General features: G+C 41.0%; 2 protein-coding genes across 12 annotated transcripts in view; one reads left to right on the top strand and one right to left on the bottom strand.

Annotated features, from left to right (window-relative positions):
• mc2r (melanocortin 2 receptor) overlaps positions 1-21,028 on the bottom strand; it is a 33,716-nt gene extending 12,688 nt beyond the window's left edge. For all 3 annotated transcript variants that reach the window (XM_061776676.1, XM_061776677.1, XM_061776678.1), the window contains exon 1: positions 20,770-21,028. The gene's annotated coding sequence lies outside the window, so the exon portion shown is untranslated. The remainder of the gene's footprint in view (positions 1-20,769) is intronic.
• zdhhc3a (zinc finger DHHC-type palmitoyltransferase 3a) lies at positions 441-23,562 on the top strand. Of its 9 annotated transcripts, XR_009788989.1 has the most exons (10): positions 441-679; positions 2,334-2,742; positions 3,525-3,649; positions 3,886-3,982; positions 4,138-4,219; positions 7,311-7,441; positions 10,638-10,716; positions 12,109-12,186; positions 16,354-16,499; positions 21,488-21,627. XR_009788989.1 is itself a non-coding variant. In XM_061776661.1 (8 exons), the coding sequence occupies exons 2-8, from the start codon at positions 2,407-2,409 to the stop codon at positions 21,781-21,783; spliced, it is 1,146 nt and encodes a 381-aa protein (XP_061632645.1). In that variant the 5' UTR covers positions 442-679; positions 2,334-2,406; the 3' UTR covers positions 21,784-23,562. The 9 variants fall into 9 exon arrangements, 7 of the variants coding, with proteins under 7 accessions (XP_061632645.1, XP_061632647.1, XP_061632648.1 ...); XR_009788990.1 differs by lacking the exon at positions 12,109-12,186 and having other exon boundaries at positions 444-679; XM_061776661.1 differs by lacking the exons at positions 12,109-12,186; positions 16,354-16,499 and having other exon boundaries at positions 442-679; positions 21,488-23,562.
• The last annotated feature ends 512 nt before the right edge of the window (positions 23,563-24,074 follow it).

The following is a 24,074-nucleotide window of genomic DNA, read 5'->3' as shown; positions in this document are numbered from 1 at the left end:
GGCTCAGGCCCTCAAGTCTGGAGTGTACATGTTCTTCTTGTGCTTGCATGTTGTTTTGTTTTGTTTTGTTTTCTGGGTACCCAGGCTTCCTCCCACACCCCAAAAACATGCACTGTGTCCACATGTACATGTAGCATATAAGAACAAACCTAATAGAAAATGGATGGATGTGTACATAATGTATGGGAAAAGTTTATACATCAGATATTCATATAGACATGTATTAATATACATACATAATATCCTATATATGACATATATGTATGGGTGAATGTGAGGCTTTGTAAAGCGCTTTGGGCATTGTGATGATGTAGGATAAAGCGCTATATAAATGCAGTCTATTTACCATTTACCATATCATCAACATTATATAATTATGTAGTCACAGACAATTCCTGTTTCACACTCCAGATCGGTTGGGGCGGTAGTATGCAGTTTAACTCGTTTGCCTAACTGCCATCAAACACCAATGAAGAAGAAATCGAAACAAGGCAGCCAGTCAGGCTGCAAGTGTTAGCAGCAAGCTAGGAATGGCGCAAGAGATATTCACACTTCAGATCAAAAGAAATTATGTAAAATAAAATAAACTAATGCAGTATGACAGTAGCCAGATGTTCCCGGGGGACCGTCGCTTGTATATTGAAGCCAACATAACTGAAGCAAAATTGCGAATTAATATGTAAGTACACTCCCTCGTTAGCGTTAGCAACTTAGCTAAAACGTCAATCCATACCAGCTGATATCGGCTTCAGTTATTTTTCTGTACCCAATATTGTGTTTCGTTGTGTTTTTATCACTGCCATCCCTGAGATATCTGTTGTTAGCTGTGATATAGCAACACTTGGTTGAACTCTTTGAGGGGGACTGGGAATCACACAGCAACGAGCATTTAAAATATATATTTTTACACTTAATCTTGACCTTATTTATACGTATATGTGGTACCTGGTCTTACTTGACGTTGCATGTTAATTCGGATTTAATTTTCGTTTGTTAAAGCATCAACTGAAGTGTCGTTTCACCTTTCCGTAACCTCATATACTGTACAATTGCAGGTGATGCATGTGTTTACTTATTATACTAGTGTGGTATGGTCAGAAAGAAACTTTAAAACTTTTTTGACAATTCAAAGATCCATTCATCATTTTGAAGACTTCACTTTACAAAAGACAGCGACCGTGGCAGTTTTATTTTAACTTAATTAACAATCTGTATACTTATTATGATCCCTCAAGAAGAAATTTCAGTTCACACTCAGGTGTAAATTTTGTGTTGCATACCCCACACAGAGGACCACATCACTCATATGCAGTCATGCAAGGAGAGATAATAGTGCAAGCGGTACACAAACCGTGCTGCACCTTCTGAGCTGTTTAGTGGAGACAGTGCCTTGTTCAAGGGTATCTCAGTAGTGGCCAGACGTTCCCAGCAAACCCTCACAATACATTTGGGCCTGCCAGGTCGAACTGGCATTTTCCTCCACCATCGGAGTCAACTCACCACCAGGTGATGGAGGTGGTGGGGGGCGGGGCAGGGGGGTGTTCCTCCCAATCACGCCCTTCCAGGTCTCACTGTCATTGCCCACGTGAGCATTGAAGTCCCCCAGCAGAACAATGGAGTCCCCAGCGGCAACGCTCTCCAACACCCCCCTCCAAGGACTCCAAGGACTGGGTACTGTGAACTGCTGTTTGGTGCATAGGCACAAACAACAGTCCAGACCCGTCCCCCCACCCGAGGCTACCCTCTTGTCCACTGGGGTGAAACCCCAATGTACAGGCACCAAGACAATAAGTATTGTCGGGGGGCAATAAGTATACCAACACCTCATCGGCGCCTCTCACCATGGGCAACTCTAGAGTTGGAAGAGAGTCCAACCGCTCTCAAGAGGACTGGTACCAGAGCCCAAGCTGTGTGTGGAGGCGAGCCCAACTATATCTAGTCGGAACTTCTCTGCCAGAGAGGTGACGTTCCACGTCCCTAGAGCCAGCTTCTGTAGCCGGGGATCGGATCACCAAGGTCCCTGCCTTCGGCCCACACATTCAAAGGAGTGTAAGTTAAACACTAGTGTAACATAAAATGTTACAATCCTCATTCGTCCAGTAACGTCTACCACTTGGGCATACTTTGAGAAAAACTGCTGCCCCCGCGACTCGACCTCGGTTAAGCGGAAGAAAATGGGTAGATGGATGCTCTTGAATATATCCAACTACTGATAGCATTGGTCAGAGAATGTTCAAAACCCACTCACACAAATCAAATAAATAAGTCTCTCACTCTCACTCTCACTCAGTCAACCAAATTACTCAAGTTGTGACCCTCTTGCTCCTTCCCAGAATGTGGTGAACAGGACTGGAGCCGAAAGGGACAGTGGGACCAGCATCAGCAGGTTTCTAGCATAGATGAAGCATGAAGAGCCCAGTGCACAGATGCAGGGACGTGGAGCATGGCCGTGGGCAAGCTTGGGCAGGATCCAGTTTCTTACAGCCAGAGCAACGCATCCCTATCTCCAAAGATGCCATCACTTCCTCGTCTGCCTCTGCCATGTGGTTCATCAAGGACGCCTGTGGCATCATTTGTGCCATCATCACGTGGCTGCTGGTTTTTTATGCAGAGTTTGTGGTGTTGTTTGTAATGCTGCTGCCCTCCAAGAATCTGACATACAGCATTGTCAATGGGTCACTGTTCAATGTTCTGACCTTTCTTGCCCTCGCCTCACACCTCAGAGCCATGTGCACTGACCCTGTAAGTGACCTACCTACTCAGATGCTTGAATTGCATTGTGTCAAAATGCTGTAATTTCCTCAAATACCGTTGTGACCCCATCTGCAGATAGTTGTAAATGCCCATGCCCTAGGTAATTGCTAGGTGCTACTACTGTTTGTCATGTACCACTATTTGTCAGGAAACATGGCATCTGTAAAATATGAAGTGGAGAATTCCAGAACAAAAGTATGTCAACTTTGAAACACTAACCAATAAAAGAATTAGGGAAAAAGGAATGATGTGTCTGAAAGATGGAGGTCTAACCTTCAGTCAGTCACAGAGGCCATAATACAATACATTTGTTGGAATACTTATTATATTTTAAGTAGTATAAAGTTGTTGTTTTTTTGGGGGTGGGGGGATTAGTCATTAAAATTAGTTGGAAGTCGTCACTAAATATTGTGACAATGTCTTTAATTTGGCAACACTGACTGTGGTTGTGTAAAGTAGCTCCACACTGTTTGGAGCCGTGTGAGTGGAAGCGGTGCACGCCATTGGGAATGTGCTTTGAAATACAGAAGCCAGTAAAAAAAAAAAATTTAAAAAGAAAACAAAATATATCCTGACAAATAAACTCCAATTAACAGATAAAATTGATCAATTGCCCAGCCAAACTAGTAGTACTGCTGCACAAACCTAGTGGTTGCCTTTGTTTGACTTACTGTCTTCAACCAACCCAGAACAGGTATGTGACCCACTTTTGGGTCACGACCCACCATTTGAGAGGAAGACTGATCTAAAAGGTATCACGTTTCTTTCAGGGGGCAGTGCCCAAAGGCAATGCAACAAAGGAATACATAGAAAGCCTTCAGCTGAAACCAGGACAGGTGGTCTACAAATGTCCCAAGTGCTGTAGCATCAAGCCTGACCGAGCACACCACTGCAGGTAAAGGACAATCCTTTCACAAGCTCAAGTCCACATGGACAGATGCAGTACATTGCAACCCATGTTTAGGCAGTTAACTTTGGACTCATACCAGTATCCAACTTGATTAGAAGGCGATTCCAACATAGGGTATATAAGTCTGTTTTTTTTTTTTTTTTTAAACATGTCATTGCTCCTGAGTGTTGATTGAACACCATTGAGGCACTTTCTCACATACATCTTTGACTGACTCTCAGTGTTTGCAAACGCTGCATACGGAAGATGGACCACCATTGCCCCTGGGTCAACAACTGTGTTGGGGAGAACAATCAAAAGTACTTTGTGCTGTTCACAGTAAGTTGGCTACGATAACAATCACATTCATGGTGTTTTGTAGCTTGCCGCTTTCCCTCTGCAAGGATTCCATATTCTACAGTATATATAACTAATTTTGCGATTTTTTTTTAGAGTCAATGTAGTTCCTTAAATCTTGTTTTCTTTTTACTCAGATGTACATTGCACTTGTCTCTCTCCATGCTCTATTCATGGTGGTTTTCCATTTTCTCTACTGCTTTGAAGACGATTGGACAAGTAAGTTTGTTTTGTGTCAACTGTATAATTACAGTAAGGTTTTTTTTTGTATCCATATTTAGCATTACAACCTGATCCTGAAAAGTTAAATTGGAAACAGGAAAACTTTTTTATCTGACATTTGAAAAATAACAATTAAACAATGAGTTCATACGATACATATAATACAGTGATACCTTAATTTACAAGTCCCCCAACTGATGAGTTTTTCGAGTTATAAGTCATTGCTTGCTTTGTTTTTTCTTTTTTGCTTTGTGTTGTGAGCCGAAGTTTGAGTTAATGGCGAGCTTCAGATACCCAGTTGCTCGAGTGAAGTTGCTGATGAACTTTCAGCCATTTATTGAATGGTTCAGTCAAACGTTGTGATTCATCCATTCATCCTTCCATTTTGTAATAGAGTGCTATTTTACTTAAAAACAGAACAAAAATGAGGCTTTAGTAGGGGGCTGGAACAGATTAATGGCATTATAATTCATATCAGTGGGGGAAATTAAGCATAGTCACAAGCATAGTCGCGGAACACATTGAACTTGTAAGTCAAGGTACCACTGTACACACTTTTATAGGATTTTCACCAGTACACATTTTGTACTTCTGCCAAGAAGTAAAGAAAATAGGCCATACAATTTGGGGCCTTTTTTTTTTGTGTAAGTTTTCAACATTTTTCAAAATGCCTGAACTTAGCTGTTGTGTTTTGAAGGTTTCGAAAGTGCTTCTGGGCAAATAATTAAAACAATTCATTTCCCAAAACATAGTTTTCTGAATAAGTAGCTTGTAAGATCAAAATAAATATACAATGTTATACGAATCTAAATAAAATGTACATTTGACGAAATGTTTTTTAATTTCTTCTGCCTCTGCTGATTACGAACCTCAATTTTGTTTGTTTTTAGCATATCTTTTTATCTTGATACAAGTAAAATGCAAATTATGAATATGTAAATAACCTTTATGGAAGTATGTCATCTTCCAAAGTTGTTGCATGTTGGTTCTTCAGTGCTTGAATTTGAGTTTGGCTTTGATATGATTAGGATAGCCTGTCAACATCTCCGTATTAAATTCCATGATTTTTTCTGAAAAAATGTCTTTACTTCGGTTAAAACCAAACTGAAATCATTCACTGCGTAAAAAATTAACGCTAAAATGTCCATGTGGTTGCATATATGTGTATATCTTTAAGGTAGTGTAAGCTCTAACTATTCCAGTTTAACACCTTTGATATGGTATCATATTGACGTATAAAAAAGAAAATGAATGATGCCACCTTAATCAAATATCTTGTAGTATTTTTGGCGACCCATTAATAACTACCTAGGATCTGTTTTGGTTCCCACACCAAAGTAAGGGAAAGGCTGTCAGATTTCGCTTTATTCTTTCTTTTTTTTTTGTAATTGTGTCAGCATTGTTATGTTTATGGCACTTATTGAGTTAAAGTTCGCCCAATAATCCATGCACATTAGGATTATATTGTCACATTGTCAGGGCATCTCTTGTGCAAGGCCCTCTTCAGGTCACTCCATCCATTTTCAATTAATTATGTCTTTAAAAATAGATAAAAAATAAAGTAACACCTAATAAAAATCTGCAATATAGTTGGACTCTGAAGCAAGAATCATGATATAGCGGCGTATTCCTGTATATGTATTCCTTGATAAATTGCAGAGACTAATTGTCCCCGGGTTGGGACTCATTGTTTCCATGACATGTGCATCCCGGGACTCGCATACAGTAGTCTCAAGTGTAAAATGATCTATGTTCTTACTCTTTTCCTTTTGTCTTTGTTTATATTTTTAGTTTTATGTTTTGAGGTTATTAACTACTCTCTAAATTATAGTCCAAAAAGAGCATCAAATTCACATTTTTATTATTTAATTTTTTTAAATAATCTGGTTACATGAAATTTGTGTTTCCGGCTGGCTGGCTCCCCACAGCGCTTATGAACTGGGCCAGTCGGTCCATGACTCCCGGGCCCCCCCCCCCCCCCCCCCGAGTCCGACCCCGGGGGTGATCTGATGAGAGCTCTCCACAGGAGATGGATGCCCTTGCAGTCTGACAGATTTGGAGCATTTTTGCATAGAAGTGTGGGAAATATTGTCACATCAAAAGGTGCCACACTGATACACCTTTGCCCCCCCAAAAAAACTGAGTGCTTTGATAGAAGCCAAAGGTGCTGCAACAAAGTATTAGTTTGAGGGTGTGCAAATGTATGCAAGCAGGTTATTGTATGTTTTTGTTTCCCTGAAAAGATATCGGTTTCTTTTTCAATTGAGTTGTACACGTTATAGGTCACATTAAAGGTGGAAAAAGTTTTGAAATTGGTCTTGCTCTCATTTATTTACATCGGAAATACCTGTCATTTTAACAGGGGTATGTAGACCTTTTGTAGCAAACAATGTTGTGATGTACGACAGAACATCACCCCAAAAGCAACACTTTTTAAAAGCCTTGTTCCAAGGTTTTTTTGTTTTTATGGACATATTGTACCTTATTCTTTGGTCTGAGTCACTGACCTGAGAGTTTTGATTATACCACATTAGTAATAGCAAAATAAATACTTTTTCAGTTGGTTAGTTGATCAAGAATTGGTGTTTTAGGAAATCACATTGAAATTGTTGTTTGTGAAGGAAGTCAAATCTGTCACAAAAAGCTACTTCATCCAGAAAGATCACATTTTATCTTTTCTTATCAGCTTTCTTTATCTTGACATTGAAAATTGAATGGAAAGATTCCACATTTCATCACAGTTCCCTGTCCTTTGCCCATCGTGTAAACCCACCCTGATTGTAGATAGTACCCATATGTGCTGTATGTACTGCAAAGGTGTACCATTTGAATGTATTTTTAACAGCAGAGACAAATCGTAGTTAATCTTTAATCATGTTACTTTTGTATGTACACTTAAACCGTCTCCTTTTGTACTGATTAGTGGTTCCCTTATCCTCAAGCAAAAATAGGTAGTTGTGGATGTTCTTTAGCATCTGCAGGTCTGTAGATGATCTCTTAATAGACAGATCATCACAGTGTTGTAGAACCTTTTATGAGCCTCTTCTTTGCCCTCGTCCTTTACTCCCTTCATATCCTCATTTCCCAGAGTGCAGTTCCTTCTCTCCACCAGCAACAGTCATCCTCCTCATACTCCTGTGCTTTGAGGGACTCCTCTTCCTCATCTTCACCTCTGTGATGTTCGGTACCCAAGTCCACTCCATCTGTACTGATGAAACTGTAAGTAACCCATTTAGTTATCAGTAATCCTCCTTATTTACCTATCCTTCCTTTCTCTGCTGCATCTCTCTCCTTAATGGCCAGCTGATTGTCATTCCTCGCTGCAGCTTGAAATGTGACCAATTAACCACCAAACCAATCCTCATCCCCTATACCGAGAAACTAAATACTGTATATAATTCTCAGTTATTGACATACCATAATTGTCATTATTTTTAATTAAATTTAGATATTACACATGTATCTGTACTGGTTGATTATAGGAATGTACTGTATTTTGTTATTTTTTTCCCTTTGGTTGTTTTCCCTTTTTCTTTTTTTGTAAAACCATTTATCTCATTGTCATTAACTTGCATATATTTTCTGAATGGAAACTGCTTTTGTACATTCAAGAAACTGCTGTTCTGTAACTGAAGGACTCCCTTGTTTTTCATACTTTGTGTGTCTGACAAACTTGCTCAAAAATTCCACGTTCCGTGATCATATTTCTCATCTACTTGAATAAATAAATGGTGCACCTCAAGGAGACCCCTCAATTTTTCCTCTCAGGAAACAAAGCAGGCATATATGATGCAGCACTTATCAAATTGATGCATTTAAACTCCAAAAGTGCATTTTTCTATTGACTATTGAGTAAAAAGTATTTTAATAATACATCTGTGCTTTGTTAGTCCATGAGGGGGAAAACAAAACAAAACAAAAAACGCTGGTAATGGTCTTCAACTGTGCTACTCATTTACTCTTATGAAAATGGTAAATATGAGTGTAAAGACCAACCACAAGACATTCAGTACAGTAGTCTGTTACGGACACCTCATAAGTCACACCTTCTGTTTCTGAGTAGATGTTTTTCCTCAGGCGTGGTGGTGTCTTGTATATCAAATTAGAGGTTTTATGAATTGACAATTTTTATTCTTTATTTGCCCCCCATTAAAGTGAATTCAGATATTTGTTTCTGAATGCATAATACTGTTTAATTGCTGAAAACGTGTAAACATTGAGAACTACAGTATGTAATACTCAGTTGTGGAGATAAAGTATACAACAGTTTTTCACCATTTAGGTTTTCCAGTTTTTATGGGGGTTGTGTGGCTAAAACTTTGGCTTATGATGGACTTTGGAGTCTGGCATGAGCCCCTCCTCCCCCGCTATATAAAAACTTGAGCGCCTGTGTTCGCATCAATGGCTATCTGGCGCAATTGCGGATTACTTGGTGATAATTACATGGTCCATTTGTACCACTACAGTGTGCAGTTAGCTAGCTAGCTATGCATACACCCCGAAAATCCATCTTCCCTGGATAGTACAATTTAAAGAACAGCTTGGTGTAAGTTAAATTCCCAATTTTTATGTATTATTCAGGCTACAAATGTGCAAATTATTTTGGGTATGTACCTGTCAGGAAGTACAGTTGAATCCCAAAGATTACATGCAATTAGGGCTGTCACTATTGTCACTTTTTAGAATCAATTAATTATCCGATAGGCGGCACGGTGGCCGACTGGTTAGAGCGTCAGCCTCACAGTTCTGAGGACCCGGGTTCAATCCCCGGCCCTGCCTGTGTGGAGTTTGCATGTTCTCCCCGTGCCTGCGTGGGTTTTCTCCGGGCACTCCGGTTTCCTCCCACATCCCAAAAAACATGCATGAATTGGAGACTCTAAATTGCCCATAGGCATGACTGTGAGTGCGAATGGTTGTTTGTTCCTATGTGCCCTGCGATTGGCTGGCAACCAGTTCAGGGTGTACCCCGCCTCCTGCCCGATGACAGCTGGGATAGGCTACAGCACGCCCGCGACCCTAGTGAGGAGAAGCAGCTCAGAAAATGGATGGATGGATAATTATCCGATAGATATTTTGTCAGGTACTCGATCAAAATAATTTATTTTTGCTAAATGCCAGCATAATAAACTTTTTTTTAAAGACAGTTTTTCATCTCTTTCCTCAGAGTTAGAGGCTTACATACATTTCATTTTCCTTTCGGCTTATCCTGTTGGGACCTCCTCTCTCACACCACCTGGCCTCATATCTTCCCTCACTACATCTATCAATCTTTTCTTTGGTCTTTCTCTAGCGTTCTTGCCTGGCAGTTCAATGCTTATCATCCTTCTACCAATGTACCCACTTTGTCTCCTTGGACGTGTCCAAACCATCAAAGTCTGCTCTCTCTAACTTTTTCTCCAAAACATCTAATCTTGGCTGTCCCACTGATGAGCTCATTTCTAATCCTATCCAACCTGGTCACTCCTACAGAGAACTTCAACATCTTCATTTCTGCCAACTGCAGCTCTGCTTCCTGTTGTCTCTTCACGAGCACTGTCTCTAATCTGTACAGCATGGCTGGCCTCACCACCCACTGTTTTATACTTTGCCCTTCATCCTAGCTGAGACTATCCTTCCTCCACCCATTCCAACTTGCTTGGACCCATTCCTCACTTCCTTAACACACTCACCTTTGCTCTGGACTGTTGACCTCAAGTATTTAAGGTCCTCCACCCTTGCGATCTCTTCTCCCTGGAGTCTCACTCTTCCCCCTCCACCACTCTCATTCATGCACAAATATGTCTTACTTTGGCTAATCTTCATCCCTCTCCTTTCCAGTGCGTCTCCACATTTCTATCTGATCCTCCACCTGCTCCCTGCTTTCCTTGCAGCTCACAGTGTCAACTGCCAACACCATGGTCCATGGGAATTCCAGTCTAACCTCATCTGTTAGCCTATCCATCACCACTGCAAACAGGAAGGGGCTCAGGGCTGATCCCTGATGCAGTCTCACCTCCACCTTAAACTCCTCTGTCTCACCAACAGCACTCCTCACCACTGTTCTGCTGGCCTGTACTATTCTAATATACTTCTCTGCCACTCCAGACTTCCGCATGCAGTACACAATTCCTCTCTGGGTACTCTGTCATTGGCTATTTCTGGATCTACAAAGACACAATGTAGCTCTTTCTGGCCTTTTCTGTACTTCTCCATCAACACCCTCAAGGCAAATAATGAATCTGTGGTACTCTTTCTCAGAATTAACCATACTGTTGCTCACAAATACTCACTCCTGTCTTGAGTCTAGCCTTCGCTACTCTTTCCCATGACTTCATTATGTGGCTCATCAACTTTATTCCTAAATAGTTAACACAGCTCTGCACATCACCCTTGTTCTTAAAAATGAGCAACAGGGCACTTTTCCTCCATTCCTCAGGCATTTTCTAACCCGCTAGAATTCTGTTCAACAACCTGGGCAAAAACTCCACAGCCACCACTCCTGGATGCTTCCACAGGTATGTCATCAGGACCAACTGCCTTTCCATTTTTCATCCTCTTTAATGCCTTTGTAACTTCCCCCTTAATAATCATTGATACTTCATGGTCCATCACACTTGCCTCTTCTATTCTTCCTTCTCTCTCATTTTCCTCATTCATCAACTCCTCAAAATATTCTTTCTATCTCACCCTAAACTGCTGAACATCCTTCCCATCTCTAGCCCTCTGTCTGGCAAACCTGTATAGATATTTCTCTCATTCTGTAGTGTCCAACCTGGCATACATATCATCATATGCCTCTTGTTTGGCCTTTGCCACTTCAACCTTCGCTCTACGTAGCATCACCATGTGTTCTTGTCTCCGCTCCTCGGTCCTCTTATTGTCCCACTTCTTTTTAGCTAAACTTGTTTCATGTATGATTTCCTGTACTTTGAGGTTCCATCACCAAGTCTCCCCCCCTTTACTACCAGAAGCAGAAGAACTGGAATCTCCTCCTGTTTACCAAGAGCCTGTCTCACCTCTTGTCGAAAAGCTGCACAATGCTCTTCCTTTTTCAGCTTCCACCACATGGTTCTCTGCCCTTCTTTGTCTTCTTAATCTTCCTCCCCATCACCAGAGTCATCTTACTCACTACCATCCTATGCTGTCTAGCCACACTCTTCCCTACCACTACCTCACAGTCAGTAACCTCCTTCAGAGAACATCGCCAGCACAAGATGTACTCCAACTGCGTGCTTCTTCCTCCGCTCTCGTAGTTCACCCATGTTCTTGCCTCTTCTGGAAGAAAGTGTTCACTACAGCCATTTCCATTCTTTTTGCAAAGTCTACCACCATCTGTCACTCAGAGTTCCTTTCCTGGATGCCGAACCTACCCGTCACTTCTTCATTAACCCTTGTTTCTTTCACCAACATGTCCATTACAATCTGCACCAATAACGACTTTTTCTCCGTCTGGGATACTCAGAACTACTTCGTCAAGCTCCTTCCAGAATTTCCCCTTCACCTCTTGGTCACATCCTACCTGTAAGGCATAGCCACTAATTATACATAATCCACTCAATTTAAAGTTTCAGTCTCAGTACTCGATCTGACACTCTTTTCACCTCCAAGACATTCTTAGCTAACTCTTCCTTTAAAATAACCCCTACTCCATTTCTCTTCCTATCTACACCATGGTAAAATAATTTGAACCCTGCCCTTAAGCTTCTAGCCTTATTGCCTTTCCACCTGCTCTCCTAGACACAATATATCAACCTTTCTCCTTATCATCATGTCACCCAACTCCTGATCTTTTTCTATCATAGTCCCAACATTCAAAGTCCCCACATTCAGTTCTAGGCTCTGTGCTTTCCTCTTCTCTTTCTGCCTGAAAACCTGCTTTCCACCTCTCCTTCGTCTTCGACCCACAGTAGCTGAATTTCCAACGCCACCCTGTAGGTCAACGGTGCCAGTTGCGGACGTTGTTAACCCGGCCCACAAACGAGCCAGTACGGAATTCTTTGGATGAACGTTCACATTTGTTTGCCAACGTTTTAAGCCAGATTCCCTTCCTGATGAAACCCTTTGCATTTATCCGGGCTTGGAACCGACCTACAGTTTGCACTGGCTTGTGCCTCCTATAGGGCTGCAATGAAAGGGCCACCACCTAAAGAGGATTAATGTCGAACCCTGATCTGGTATTTCTTGAGCTAGATTTGGGAGCACATTAACGAAAAAGTTGTGGAATTTCGTTTCAGTTATAATTTTTTTACAATATGCATTGGTCGAGTTTTTGATTTATGCTTAGTAATCGCTTATTTAATCACATTCCAAGTAGCTCTATTTAGGGGTGTCCCGATCGGAATCCTTGAGATCGGAAATCGGTCCGAAATCGGTCCGATGTCAGCAAAAAAAACGAGTATCGGATCGGACTGGATCTAAAATCTCAGATTTTACCGCTGTAATAAGCAGTCCATGCTTCGCTCCAGCACTTTTATCCAGCAGCGCCCGGACGGCATGCAGAGCCCACGTGATCTCAAAAACAGGTTGCTAAGGTGCTAACAAGGAGTAAGAGTGAATTTTGCTTGCTTAAAGTCATTTATTGACACTCCAGTTTAAGTTCAGTGAAAAACTAAACTCACATAACAAAAGAATTACACCTATTGAATGTTCTAATACATCAAAGCCTTCATTTCTTTCTTCATTTATGTTTACAAAAATCGCTAGCTCCAAGCTAACAAACAGTGAATAGAAAATACCTTTGAGGAGCTAACCAAAATTAGCATTGAACTTGCGGCACTTATAGCTCTCAAAATAATGAATATTGGTACAAAAACACTGTATAACCACATAAACAGTTTTCCATTTTTCCAGAAGCACATTTCTAAGGTTACACACTGATGTTGGACGAGAAGGCCTGGCTATCAGTCTCCGCTGTAATTCATCCATTCAATTTCCAGACCGCTTATCCTCAGTTGGGTCGCGGCTGTGCTGTAGCCTATCCCAGCTATCTTTGGGCGAGAGGCAGGGTACACTCTGAACCGGTCGCCAGCCAATCGCAGTGCCTAATTCATCCAAAAGTGTTCTGTAGGACTGAAGTCAGGATTGTGCTGGCCAGTCAAGTTCATCCACATCAAACTCTCTCATCCATGTCTTTATGAACCTTGATTTGTGCACTGATGCACAGTCATCTTGGAACAGGAAGGGGCCATCTGCAAACTGCTCCCACAAAGTTTGAAATGTCAAAATATTAGCCCCTGATCTCCAGTGAAAGGAACTCTGAATGCTTCATCATACCAAGCAATTTTGGACAGTCAAACAGTTCTAGAATGACCCCTTCCTGTTCCAACATGTATGTGCACCAGTGCTGAAAGCAAGATCCATCAAGACATAGATGAATTTGGTGTGAATGAACTTGACTGTCCTGCACAGAGTTCTGCCCTCAACCCGATAGAACATATTTGGGTTGATTTCGAGTGGATTGTGAGCCAGGCCTTCTCGTCCAACATCAGTGGACTGACTGGAATGTATTCACAGTGCTTCACTTTTTTCACATTTTGTTATGTTACAGCCTCATTCCAAAATGTCATAAATTCATTTTTTCCCCCTAAAAATAATACACACAACACCCCATAATGACAATGTAAACATCTTTTTGGAGAAATATTTTGCAAATTTATTAAAAATATAAACTAAGAAATCACATGTACATAAGTATTCTCAGCCTTTGCCATGAAGTTCAAAATTTAGCTCAGGTGCATCATGTTTCCACTGATCATCCTGGAGAGGTTCCTACAGCTTAATTGGAGTTCATCTGTGATAAATTCAGATGAATGGACATGATTTGGAAAGGCACGCACCTGTCTATATAAGGTCCCACAGGTGACAGTGTATGTCAGAGCACAAACCAAACATGAAGTCAGAGGAATTGTTTGTAGACATCCGAGACAGGATTGTCTTGAGGCACAAATCTGGGGAAGGGTACAGAAAACTTTCTGCTGCTGGGGACAGTGGCCTCAATCATCCGTAAATGGAAGAAGTTCCGAACCACCAGGACTCTTCCTAGAGCTGGGCGCCCGTTGAAACTGAGCAATCGTGGGGAAAAGTGCCTTAGTCAGGGAGGTGACCAAGAACCCGATGGTCACTCTGTCAGAGCTCCAGTGGCCGTCTGTGGATAGAGGAGAATCTTATAGAAGGACAACCATCTCTGCAGCACTCCACCAATCCAGGCCTATAAGGTAAAGTGGCCAGACGGAAGCCACTCCTTAGTAAAAGGCACGTGGCAGCCCACCTGGAGTTTGCCAAAAGGCAAGGACTATCAGACCATGTGAAAGACAATTCTGTAGTCTGATGAGACAAAGATTGAACTCTTTGGTGTGAATTCCAGGTGTCCAGGAAACCAGGAGCCCACCGCTCATCACCTGACCAATACTATCCCTACAGTGAAGCATGGCGGTGGCAGCATCATGCTGTGGGGAAGTTTTTCTGCAGTAGGAACTGGGAGACTAATCATGATTGATGAATGAACCGATGCAGAGCAACATCCTGGATGAAAACCTGCTCCAGAGTGCTCAGGACCTCAGACTGCGGCCAAGGTTTACCTTCCAACAGGACAACGACCCTAAGCACACAACCAAGACAATGAAGGAGTGGCTTCAGGACAACTCTGTGAATGTCCTTGAGGGACCCAGCCAGAGCCCAGCCTTGAATCCGATCAAACATCTCTGAAGAGATCTGAAAGTGGGTGTGCACCGATGCTCCCCATCCAACCTGATGGAGATTAAGAGGTCCTGCAAAGAGGAATGGGCGAAACTGCCCAAAGATAGGTGCGCAAAGCTTGTGGCATCATATTCCAAAAGGCTTCAGGCTGTAATTAATGCGAAAGATGCATCAAAAAAGTATTGAGCTAAGGCTGTGAATACTTATGTACATGTGATGTCTTGGATTTTTATTTTTAATACATTTGCAAAAGTTTCAGAAAAATAAATATTTTTTATGTTGTCATTATGGGATGTTGTGTGTATAATTTTGAGGAAAAAAATAATTTATTACATTTTGGGATGAAGCTGTAACCTAACAAAATGTGGAAAAAGTGAAACGCTGTGAATACTTTCCGGATGCACTGTATGTGAGTCAAGGCAGGTGAGCAAATACTTTTGGCAATATAGTGTACTATTTTTCTGACTGGACAGTGGTAATCATAAAAAAACACATTTGGTATCATTGACAGAAACCTCATTCCAGCCATAATTTAAAAGATCTTTTGAAGACTGAATGCTTTCAAGTGTTCTCATCCTTTCCATTTGGAAGACCCATTTGTGGCCAAGCTTTAAAGGAGGTAGGGGGTGTTAAGGGTCCATATTTCTCTAACAAGTTGATTTTATGTATTTTTTGCTCAAGAAAATGAAACTTACAGTCATTTCCAATAATATCAATCCATTTTGGAGCAATTGGTAAATAACAGTAACCTTTGTAATGCCCCTTTTTAATCGCCAAAATCGATGCGCCCCCGATGTGTTGGTGTGACATCAGAGGCAGAAGTGGAGACCAAATGCACTGCCGAGCCGGTGTGGAAAAAAAGAATGTACTGTACTATAAAGTGGCAGTATTTAGTCTAATTTTATATATTGTCGCTGTTTGGCGGATTCCGAACCACCAGGACTCTTCAAATATAAAACCTGAAAAGATTAGTTTAAGCACTCCAACAGCCACATTTTAAGCTAATTTCTTCTTTCTTTTAACAACTTATTGTTTTGTCAGAAGAACCTTAGAGGTTTTAAAGGATACGGTATATCAACCAGAATGTCAGTGATAACAAAGGTCAGCTCACTGGATAGATGTTCAAAGTTCTTGTCAGATTTGTTCTTGTCAGCATTTTTCTAGGCATCTTCAAAATCTTTCAAGTATCATTTCTGTTTGTTCATAGCAAGCGCGTTCCTCATAATCATTTCACCACACTTATGCAATGTTTTCTATCCACACTCCAAATTGCAATGATAGACATATCTCTCCTAACTAGGCATTGGTCAGGGAGTTTGCTAGGTTTTACTGTAACAAATCACTTGGTCATTCTCTGCAGTTGTAAAGAAAGCACCATTTCAAATGGCTTACACTTTGTTTTTACTGACTGGACCATAGAACACACCAACTGAAGTTTGGTTATCTTTTGTTTTTAGGGCATAGAGCAGTTGAAAAAGGAAGAGAGAAGATGGGCTAAAAAAACTAAGTGGATGAACTTGAGGGCGGTGTTTGGACACCCTCTCTCCTTACTCTGGTTTAGCCCTTTCTCCACTCCTGACCATGGAAAGGCTGAGACATACCAGTATGTGGTGTGAAAGGGAAGAATGCGTCTTCATCGGATCAGGCCGATCTGAGCCAGACTCAGCGGCTCTGGCAGTCTGTAGTCACTATGGACACCTTCATATTTGCTGTTTTCTTAATCCATGCGTTTTTGCGTGTTGCCTTCAGTGAAATGGGTTTCAGAGGGGGGAAAAAACAATGTTCATTCTTGAATAATATTTGCAAACACTGAGTCTGTTTTTTTTCTATAGGTTGCTTCTTTTAACTCATTCACTGCCAGTCCTACATGTTAACAGATATTTGAATTCAACAGCCGTCAAAGGCAGTAAAGGTGACTTGATTATAAAACACGAATTGACAGCCGCCCCCCTCGTTACCTTGAACCCGTCCGTGTATGTTGGGACCAGGGACTTCTGTACCAGGCGTTGTATAGACTAGTCTATTTGTCAACCAGTTGACTTGTCGACTTTACAATGACGTTTAGGGTTTCATGTCGACTAGTCACTAATCACGTGTTTTTGCCATGTTTGACCCACTTGCAGCAACAAATGTGAACACTGAGTGAAATGAATCAGTAACCTTAATTGATTTAAATTGTATCCTATTTCTGGATGCACAGCTTTGGTAAGTGAGGGAGAACCAGGAAAGGGGAAAAAAGGCTCCAGCAGGAGTTGCAGCAATTTTTCAGCCCACGCTAGCAAAGTTTGAGACCGCTCGGGCTGTCACTGTCAAATCTTTTTCAAATCGATTATCCTATAGATACTTAGTCGAGTAATCTCAAAGTAAAATCAAAAATGTAGTTTTTTTTTTTTTTTTTAACTACTGACATCAACAGTGACGAGTCAAAGTCAACTCGACAACTTGACTTTCCTCGTTAGTGTCAACTTATAAAAATTACCTTGTACTAGCTTCTGATAATTTATACAAAGGAAAACAAATCTCAATTATTGTATAATTTGTCATGAACTAAAAACATTCACAGTTGGTGAACAGTTACGGTTTGATTCGGTACAGATTTTTTAAAATTTATGATAATTGGCAAATAAGTAGCCACGTTTATTTCAAACGAAATGAATAGAAAAGTGGCATTTTTGGAATGTGCACAGTTGTGTTAGCATGAAACAGATTATTGTGTGACATTTGCTGAACAAAGCTGCCATTGGCGGGTTACAGAAGGATTCTATTTATTTACCATATTACTGGAACTGAATTTGCTACCGTGTTCAAATGTGACCATTCTGATTTACTCTGGCTATGCTCAGAGGAGAAGTGAGATAGCTTCCGGTTTGCAGACTCTTGAGGATAAAGGCTCCTTTCGAAAAGAATACATGCACTTAAGTCAAGTCATGCTCAAGTTCTCCACCAAACCAGTGTATGTGCTGCATGCTAGTAATACAACTTGCTTCTAAACTGTATGGCGTTTCTCATCTTCTATTCTGCTTATTGTGCAGCAGCAGAATGTTAAGTGGACTTTATATCTGTGCTTTTTCTGACATTCCAATGCCTTTAACACCTCAACCATACACACTTTGACTATGTTCACACTTGTAGTTCGGTACTCTGGTCTGGATCAAAGCTCCTGGTGTCTTTTGAATTGCACATTTGGTTTACAGTATTTTCACGACCATAAGGCGCACTTAAAAGTCTTAAATTTTCTCCAAAATGGACGGGGCGCCTTATAATGCGGCGCGCCTTGTGTGCACCGAGTTCCAAAATCTGTAAATATTGATGTGTGATGAGCGCTGCGCTCGACTGACTGCGAGCATTTCCTGCCGACATGCTGCTAATATAGAGGAAGCCGGACGTGACTGAGGACAGCATGCGGACGTAAAGGGGGAAGGGTGCTCGTGACAGAGGACGCTAAAGACACGCCCCCAGTAGGTATATAGTTCCGGTATGTGCATCGGTTTGGCTAAGGACCCCCGAAAATGGCACCTACGAAGAGACACGCTTACGAAGCACAGTTTGAACTGCAAGCTATCAGTTACGCGGAGGAACATGGGAATCGAGCGGCCGCAGCCGCGAGAGAATTCAAGGTTCGCAAGTGGAGGAAGCAGGAAAACGAGCTTCGCCAAGTCAAGAAGAAGTTGAGTTTCCGTGGGGGAAAAAAAGAAAAACAAAACGCGGAAACAAGGCGAGGTGGCCCGAGTTGGAAAACCATCTCGAGCCATGGAGTAATGAGCAAAGAACAGCAGGGAGAAGCGTCTCTACAGTCACCATTCGACTGAGTGCAATAACTCGGAGCTTGCCATCATTCCGGGAGGCTTGACAAAGAAACTCCAACCGCTGGAGATCGGTGTAAACAGGGCGTTCAAAGTGAAGTTGCGAGCGGCGTGGGAGCCATGGGTGACAGATGGCGAACACAGCTTTACTACGACTAGGAGGCAGCGCCGGGCGAGTTACGCCACAATTTGTGAATGGATTGTGGAGGCTTGGGCTAACGTGCCTGCTTGCACTGTTGTTCGAGCTTTCGTAAAAGCCGGCATCATTTCTGAGGAGCCGCACAGCAACGAGACTGACTCCGACAATGACGAGAGGGAATGTTTGATGGAGAACTTGCCCAGCTGTTCATTTCGGATACAGAAGATGAGGACTTTGATGGATTTGTGGATGAGGATTGATCAAAAAATAACGTGAGCACATTGTTAAATACTTCAATAAAGTACAACCAAACTCAGTTTTGCTCCCGCTGCCTTTTTAAAAACATTGTTTTAGCGTGCATGCATGCTACCGTATGTTTTAAGCTAGCGTATGTTTTACCATGCCTGCCCAATAATACGGTGCGCCTTATTATGTGTTAAATACAGAAATAGACCCCGTAACTGAGACTGCACTGCGCCTTTTAATGCGGTGCGCCTTATGGTCGTGAAAATACGGTACTTGTATATCTTTCACACTAGTTTTTAATCATCAGACTGAAGGCTGCCCAGTAAAAAGCATATGTGTAAAGGTACAACCTATTCTGTTACAAAAGTCTGCTGTAAAACATTTCCTTATTGTGGTATTAATTCGAGCTGACATGTCAGGAAGGGTTCTAAAATATGTGTGATACCGCCACAAGCAGAGGATGTTACAGTTTTTGCTTGCGTTTGTCTGTTACCAGTTTAACTCAGTCATGTAGTGACGACACAATTCAATTTGATGTGAAGCTTCAGAATGACTGAAGGATGAACTGATTAACGTTGGATAATTATGGTGATGCAAATCATAAATTCATTTGAACATGGGAAACATTTGAGGGATGGATTTCCATGACAAATTAGGACGCCTTGATATGGAGGTCATGGTTTGTTCCTTGTTCCGTGCTTAACTCTTCAACAAAGGTTTCCTAGAAATCAGTGTTTTAGTTTATGCATAGAAACAAACACAGGCAAAGGCGTAATCTCCTTCACGCACTTAATGCATGACTTAGGTAGCACACATACACATTTGAATTTTTCTGTGCTTTCTGGAGTGGCTCTAAGAGTTATCATTTCGGTCTACCAAACTCAATTTGTAAAGTGTGCTTTATTATTCCTGTTCAATGTTTACTTTCTATCGTATGTTTCTGATAGCGTATGAAGGCACGGTATCGAGGAAGGCTACAATAGTATTGATTGTGAAACACAGCTGCTATGATGTTGAAGTGTTGCTGAAAATGTTTGTTTTGGGGCCATTTCATTGTTAAACATCCTGAAGTAATTTCAACACGTGCAGGGAATAAACTCTACTCAGTTGCAATGCTAAAGGTATTTCCAGACTTTTTTGGGGGACGTACAGTACTTGTTTCTTATCTAGGTGTGGCTACCATTTATTTTTGTTTGACTTTTTTGACGTTCCAAATAGTTAGTTTCTTTCACTTGTCTGTCACACTTGGGTTTATGAATTTGTCCACGTCTTTCATTCTGTTCCCCCATGATTTTTTGTTACGTGCACTGCCTTCCCTCCAATGTTCTCTCCACACTCATGTATTTGCTTTGATTCATAAGTGAAGCTCTCTGAAGCAGACATCTCTTTATGGTGACAGGTAAGCTGCGACAAAGCGCACTGTCGCCGTCTCACCATGTGTGCAATACATCCTAAGCATGCAGGTCACACTCAAAGATTAAAAGACTGTGTTTCCTTGTGAAATAGGAATGCACAGTACAATATGCTTGTCACAGGTGACTTGGCACCTGCCATTGTTTTTTTTTTTATTATTATTATTTTCCCTTCTACTGTATGCATGATGATAATCTCAGTAAATCTTGGGCATGTTTCCACAGAAGTAAAAACATCTTATTCAGTCCATCAATTCTTAATACAATACTCACCTGCTATGTTCGATGTGGTCTATAAAATGTGTCCTACATTGAAAAGTCCACTCCAATGAGTTAAAACTACAAGTCAGACACCCCCTGGTGCTCAAATGATGAGGCATCGTCATCTTTTTCTTTAGCACCACTATGAGGTTCAGAATCGTACAGGCCTGTTAAGACAATGATTCAAGTGGCATCCCAACATCCAGCTGTGCATTTTTGATATCACTTCTCTTCATTAGGTTTCAGGGGTGAGCTGTGACCTATCCCAGCTGACTTTGGACGAGAGGCGTACACTCGACTGGTCGCCAGCTAATTAGAGGCCCACAAATAGACTAACCATTCACACCTGTGTACAATTTAGTTTTCAGTTAATCTTAACATGCATGTTTTTGGAATGCGGGACGAAGCTGGAGACCCTGAACGAAACCCACGTAAGCACAGGGAGAACATGCAAACTCCACTCATAAGGCTGAGATTGAAATCCCAACCAATACTTGATGTCATGGAATTTACTTCTAAAATGTGTTTAATAGAAGGAATATAAACAACATGAAATGAGTATTGTATTAAGAGTCACCATTCTGTAAATCTCCTTTTTGTCTCCATAATCCCAAAAAGCAAAACCACTGTCAAGTCACACATCCCACAATCCCATTCGTAGAATGATTCATAGTAATCTTGCATGACAATGACAAACCTCAGCTCAGACCCTTAATTCTGTCCTCTGCAGGGAATCGAACGCTTGAAGAGAGAGACAGGGAAGTGGGAGAAGGCGCCATGCTGGGAAGCCATGAAGATGGCGTTTGGTGGTCCGTTCTCCCTGACCTGGTGCAGTCCCTTCTCTGGAATGAGCTGCAAGAAGAGCCCCACAGAGCTTGCCACTGTTCCGCAGGGGGAGATCATCGAGGAGGACGTCATAGAGATCCCACTCAACTAGGACTGTCTATAGACAGCCATCTGCTGGGCTCCGTATATTTGTATTTTATACCTTTATCTAATCTCTACAGTACCGGGATATTATTATAGTATTTGCCCCCTTCCTGTTTTTAGATTTGGGAGGCATATGTGTCACACTTTGATGTTTTGGATTTGATCTCACAAAGACAACCTAAGCAAATACAAATATATTTGGGTTGTCTTTGTGAGATATTAAAATAGGTTTGATGATCTGAAACCAGGGAAGGAGAAAATACTATGTGTCATTGCACAAGAAAAATGCCTCTCCTTGAATACCTGTCTCCAAGGATGCTGTCAGGGATTTTGGGGCCCAACATTTAAAAAAAAAAAACATTTTTCTAGGCCCTTAGACTTGTCTGTCTCAGTGCCAGATTTGTTTTCCAAAACTGAAAAACAACAACAATGTGGACCACATTTAAAAATTACACCTTCAAAATCATTCCAAACATAGTGTTTTGTAAAAATGAGAATGCACTCATTGGCAAAGCTACCTTGGATCACCTACTTTGTGCCTGGGCTCTGCTCTTAAATTACTGGTGGGCAAGCTAGCCAGATCACATCTCATGCTACGTTAGGCCTAGCCTTGACTATAACATTTGTGATCAAAGTTCAATTCCATTCAGTGTACAGTGTGCAGTACTTATACAGTCCTGGCAAAAGGTATTTGCAGTACGGTGAATGCAAAATATCTGATAGTAATTCATGCCTCCAAAAATATTTAGAATTGCCTTTAGATGCCACAAGTGTGGAAAAATCACTACTTTTGTCTAAATTAAGCTCCTCAAACCACTTCAACATACAGTAATTTCTTGGCACTGAGATGGTGGCACAGCAATACTTTTATAGCTTTGTTGCAAATAAAGGATGCATTTTTAAAACGGCTGCAAAAAAATGTGGGGGTTTACCTTAAACTCATGTTGTGTTCTACTAACTTGCTGCTTCAGTTTTCATGTTTGTGAATTCCATTGATTCTATATTGTTGTAATGAGCACTTATGGCCACATATACATAAAAACTATTTTTGGGTTCTTCGCATTTCTTGGATGGGCAATAAAAAATAAAAATTGCAAAATGATTCCACTTACGCAAAGCTGCAAAAACACCGAAGATACTGTCATCAATGTACACTTACTGGACGAGCATTATCAAGCAAATTGTCTTGTTTACGTGGGATGATTGCGCCATCACCAGTTCAATTGTATTTCTTGAAATTTTTTTTTTTTTTTATTCACAAGAATGTCATGTAAACAAGGGGTCAACACTTTAATTTTAATAGCGCTTTTCAGCATGTAGAAACTGTAAAATGTTGCAGGAGCAAAGTTGGTCACAAATTTTGAGTCACTCCAAACATACACTGCGATTGGCTGGCGACCAGTTCAGGGGGTACACCCAACTCTCGCCCGAAGATAGCTGGGAAAGGCAACCCGCGTGAGGAGAAGCAGTGCAGAAAATGGATGGATGGATCCAAACTGTGGAGACCTTTATAGTACCTACTTTGCAAACAAGATAGATGACTGTACTGCCTTTTCCGAGGAAAATAATTTTTTTTAATTTCCTGAATGGCATTGAACGGAGGGAGTTATTGTGGGCTTTTTTTCTTTGTCCACTACCACCCATTGGCTTTATCGAAGTGGCATGAGAGTGACAAAGCAACCTCAAATGAACACCAACAGTAGCACAAACACATTTGTCTTTACCACTGTGCCTTATCTTTCCTGACGTGCACGAAACATTTTGTCATATCTTTAACCTTAGTTGTGTCTCATGTTTGTCTCTTGTGTGGTCCTGTTGTGTGTTGAGGTGGCAGCATGAGGGCTTTGAACTCATTAAAACGGGTGCTGGAAATCAGTTTGAAGTGATTGTTGTGGGTTTCATTTTTCAAATTAGAAAATTCTTTTGTCAACTGAGTACTGGTTAAAAAAATGTGTTTCATACACCTATTATTTTGTATATTAAATCATTTAATACAGTTAAAGCATTAAAAAGATTACATGTACAACATTATTATACATGTCAAAGTTTCATAATTTTGCTGTAGGTCAGAAAAAACACACCCAGCTACAAGTCACTAAGTACTTAATTTTTTTACACCATCTTCATGGTCTTCTAAACTGAAAAGGAGCATTTTCAGCAATACAAAAGAAAGTACAATTAAAAAGCTTTTCATGTTGCAAGGATAAAGTTGGAATGTTAAAAGCTGTAATATTTCTAATATATTTTATGTAAACAAAGAAAAAAAATTTAAATTAAGTTTTAATTCTCATAAAATTACAAGTTCATTACAACTTTATAGTCATAATTTTATGACTTTATTCTTTAAGCCATTTGTTTTCTTTTCAGTGTCGCCATAAATGCTCTTC

This window comes from Phyllopteryx taeniolatus, chromosome 6 (genome assembly GCF_024500385.1).
Source record: "Phyllopteryx taeniolatus isolate TA_2022b chromosome 6, UOR_Ptae_1.2, whole genome shotgun sequence".
In the NCBI taxonomy this organism is placed as follows: Eukaryota; Metazoa; Chordata; class Actinopteri; order Syngnathiformes; family Syngnathidae; genus Phyllopteryx; species Phyllopteryx taeniolatus.
Note: the sequence above shows the minus strand (reverse complement) of the source record. Positions and strands in the feature narration are given on the sequence as shown.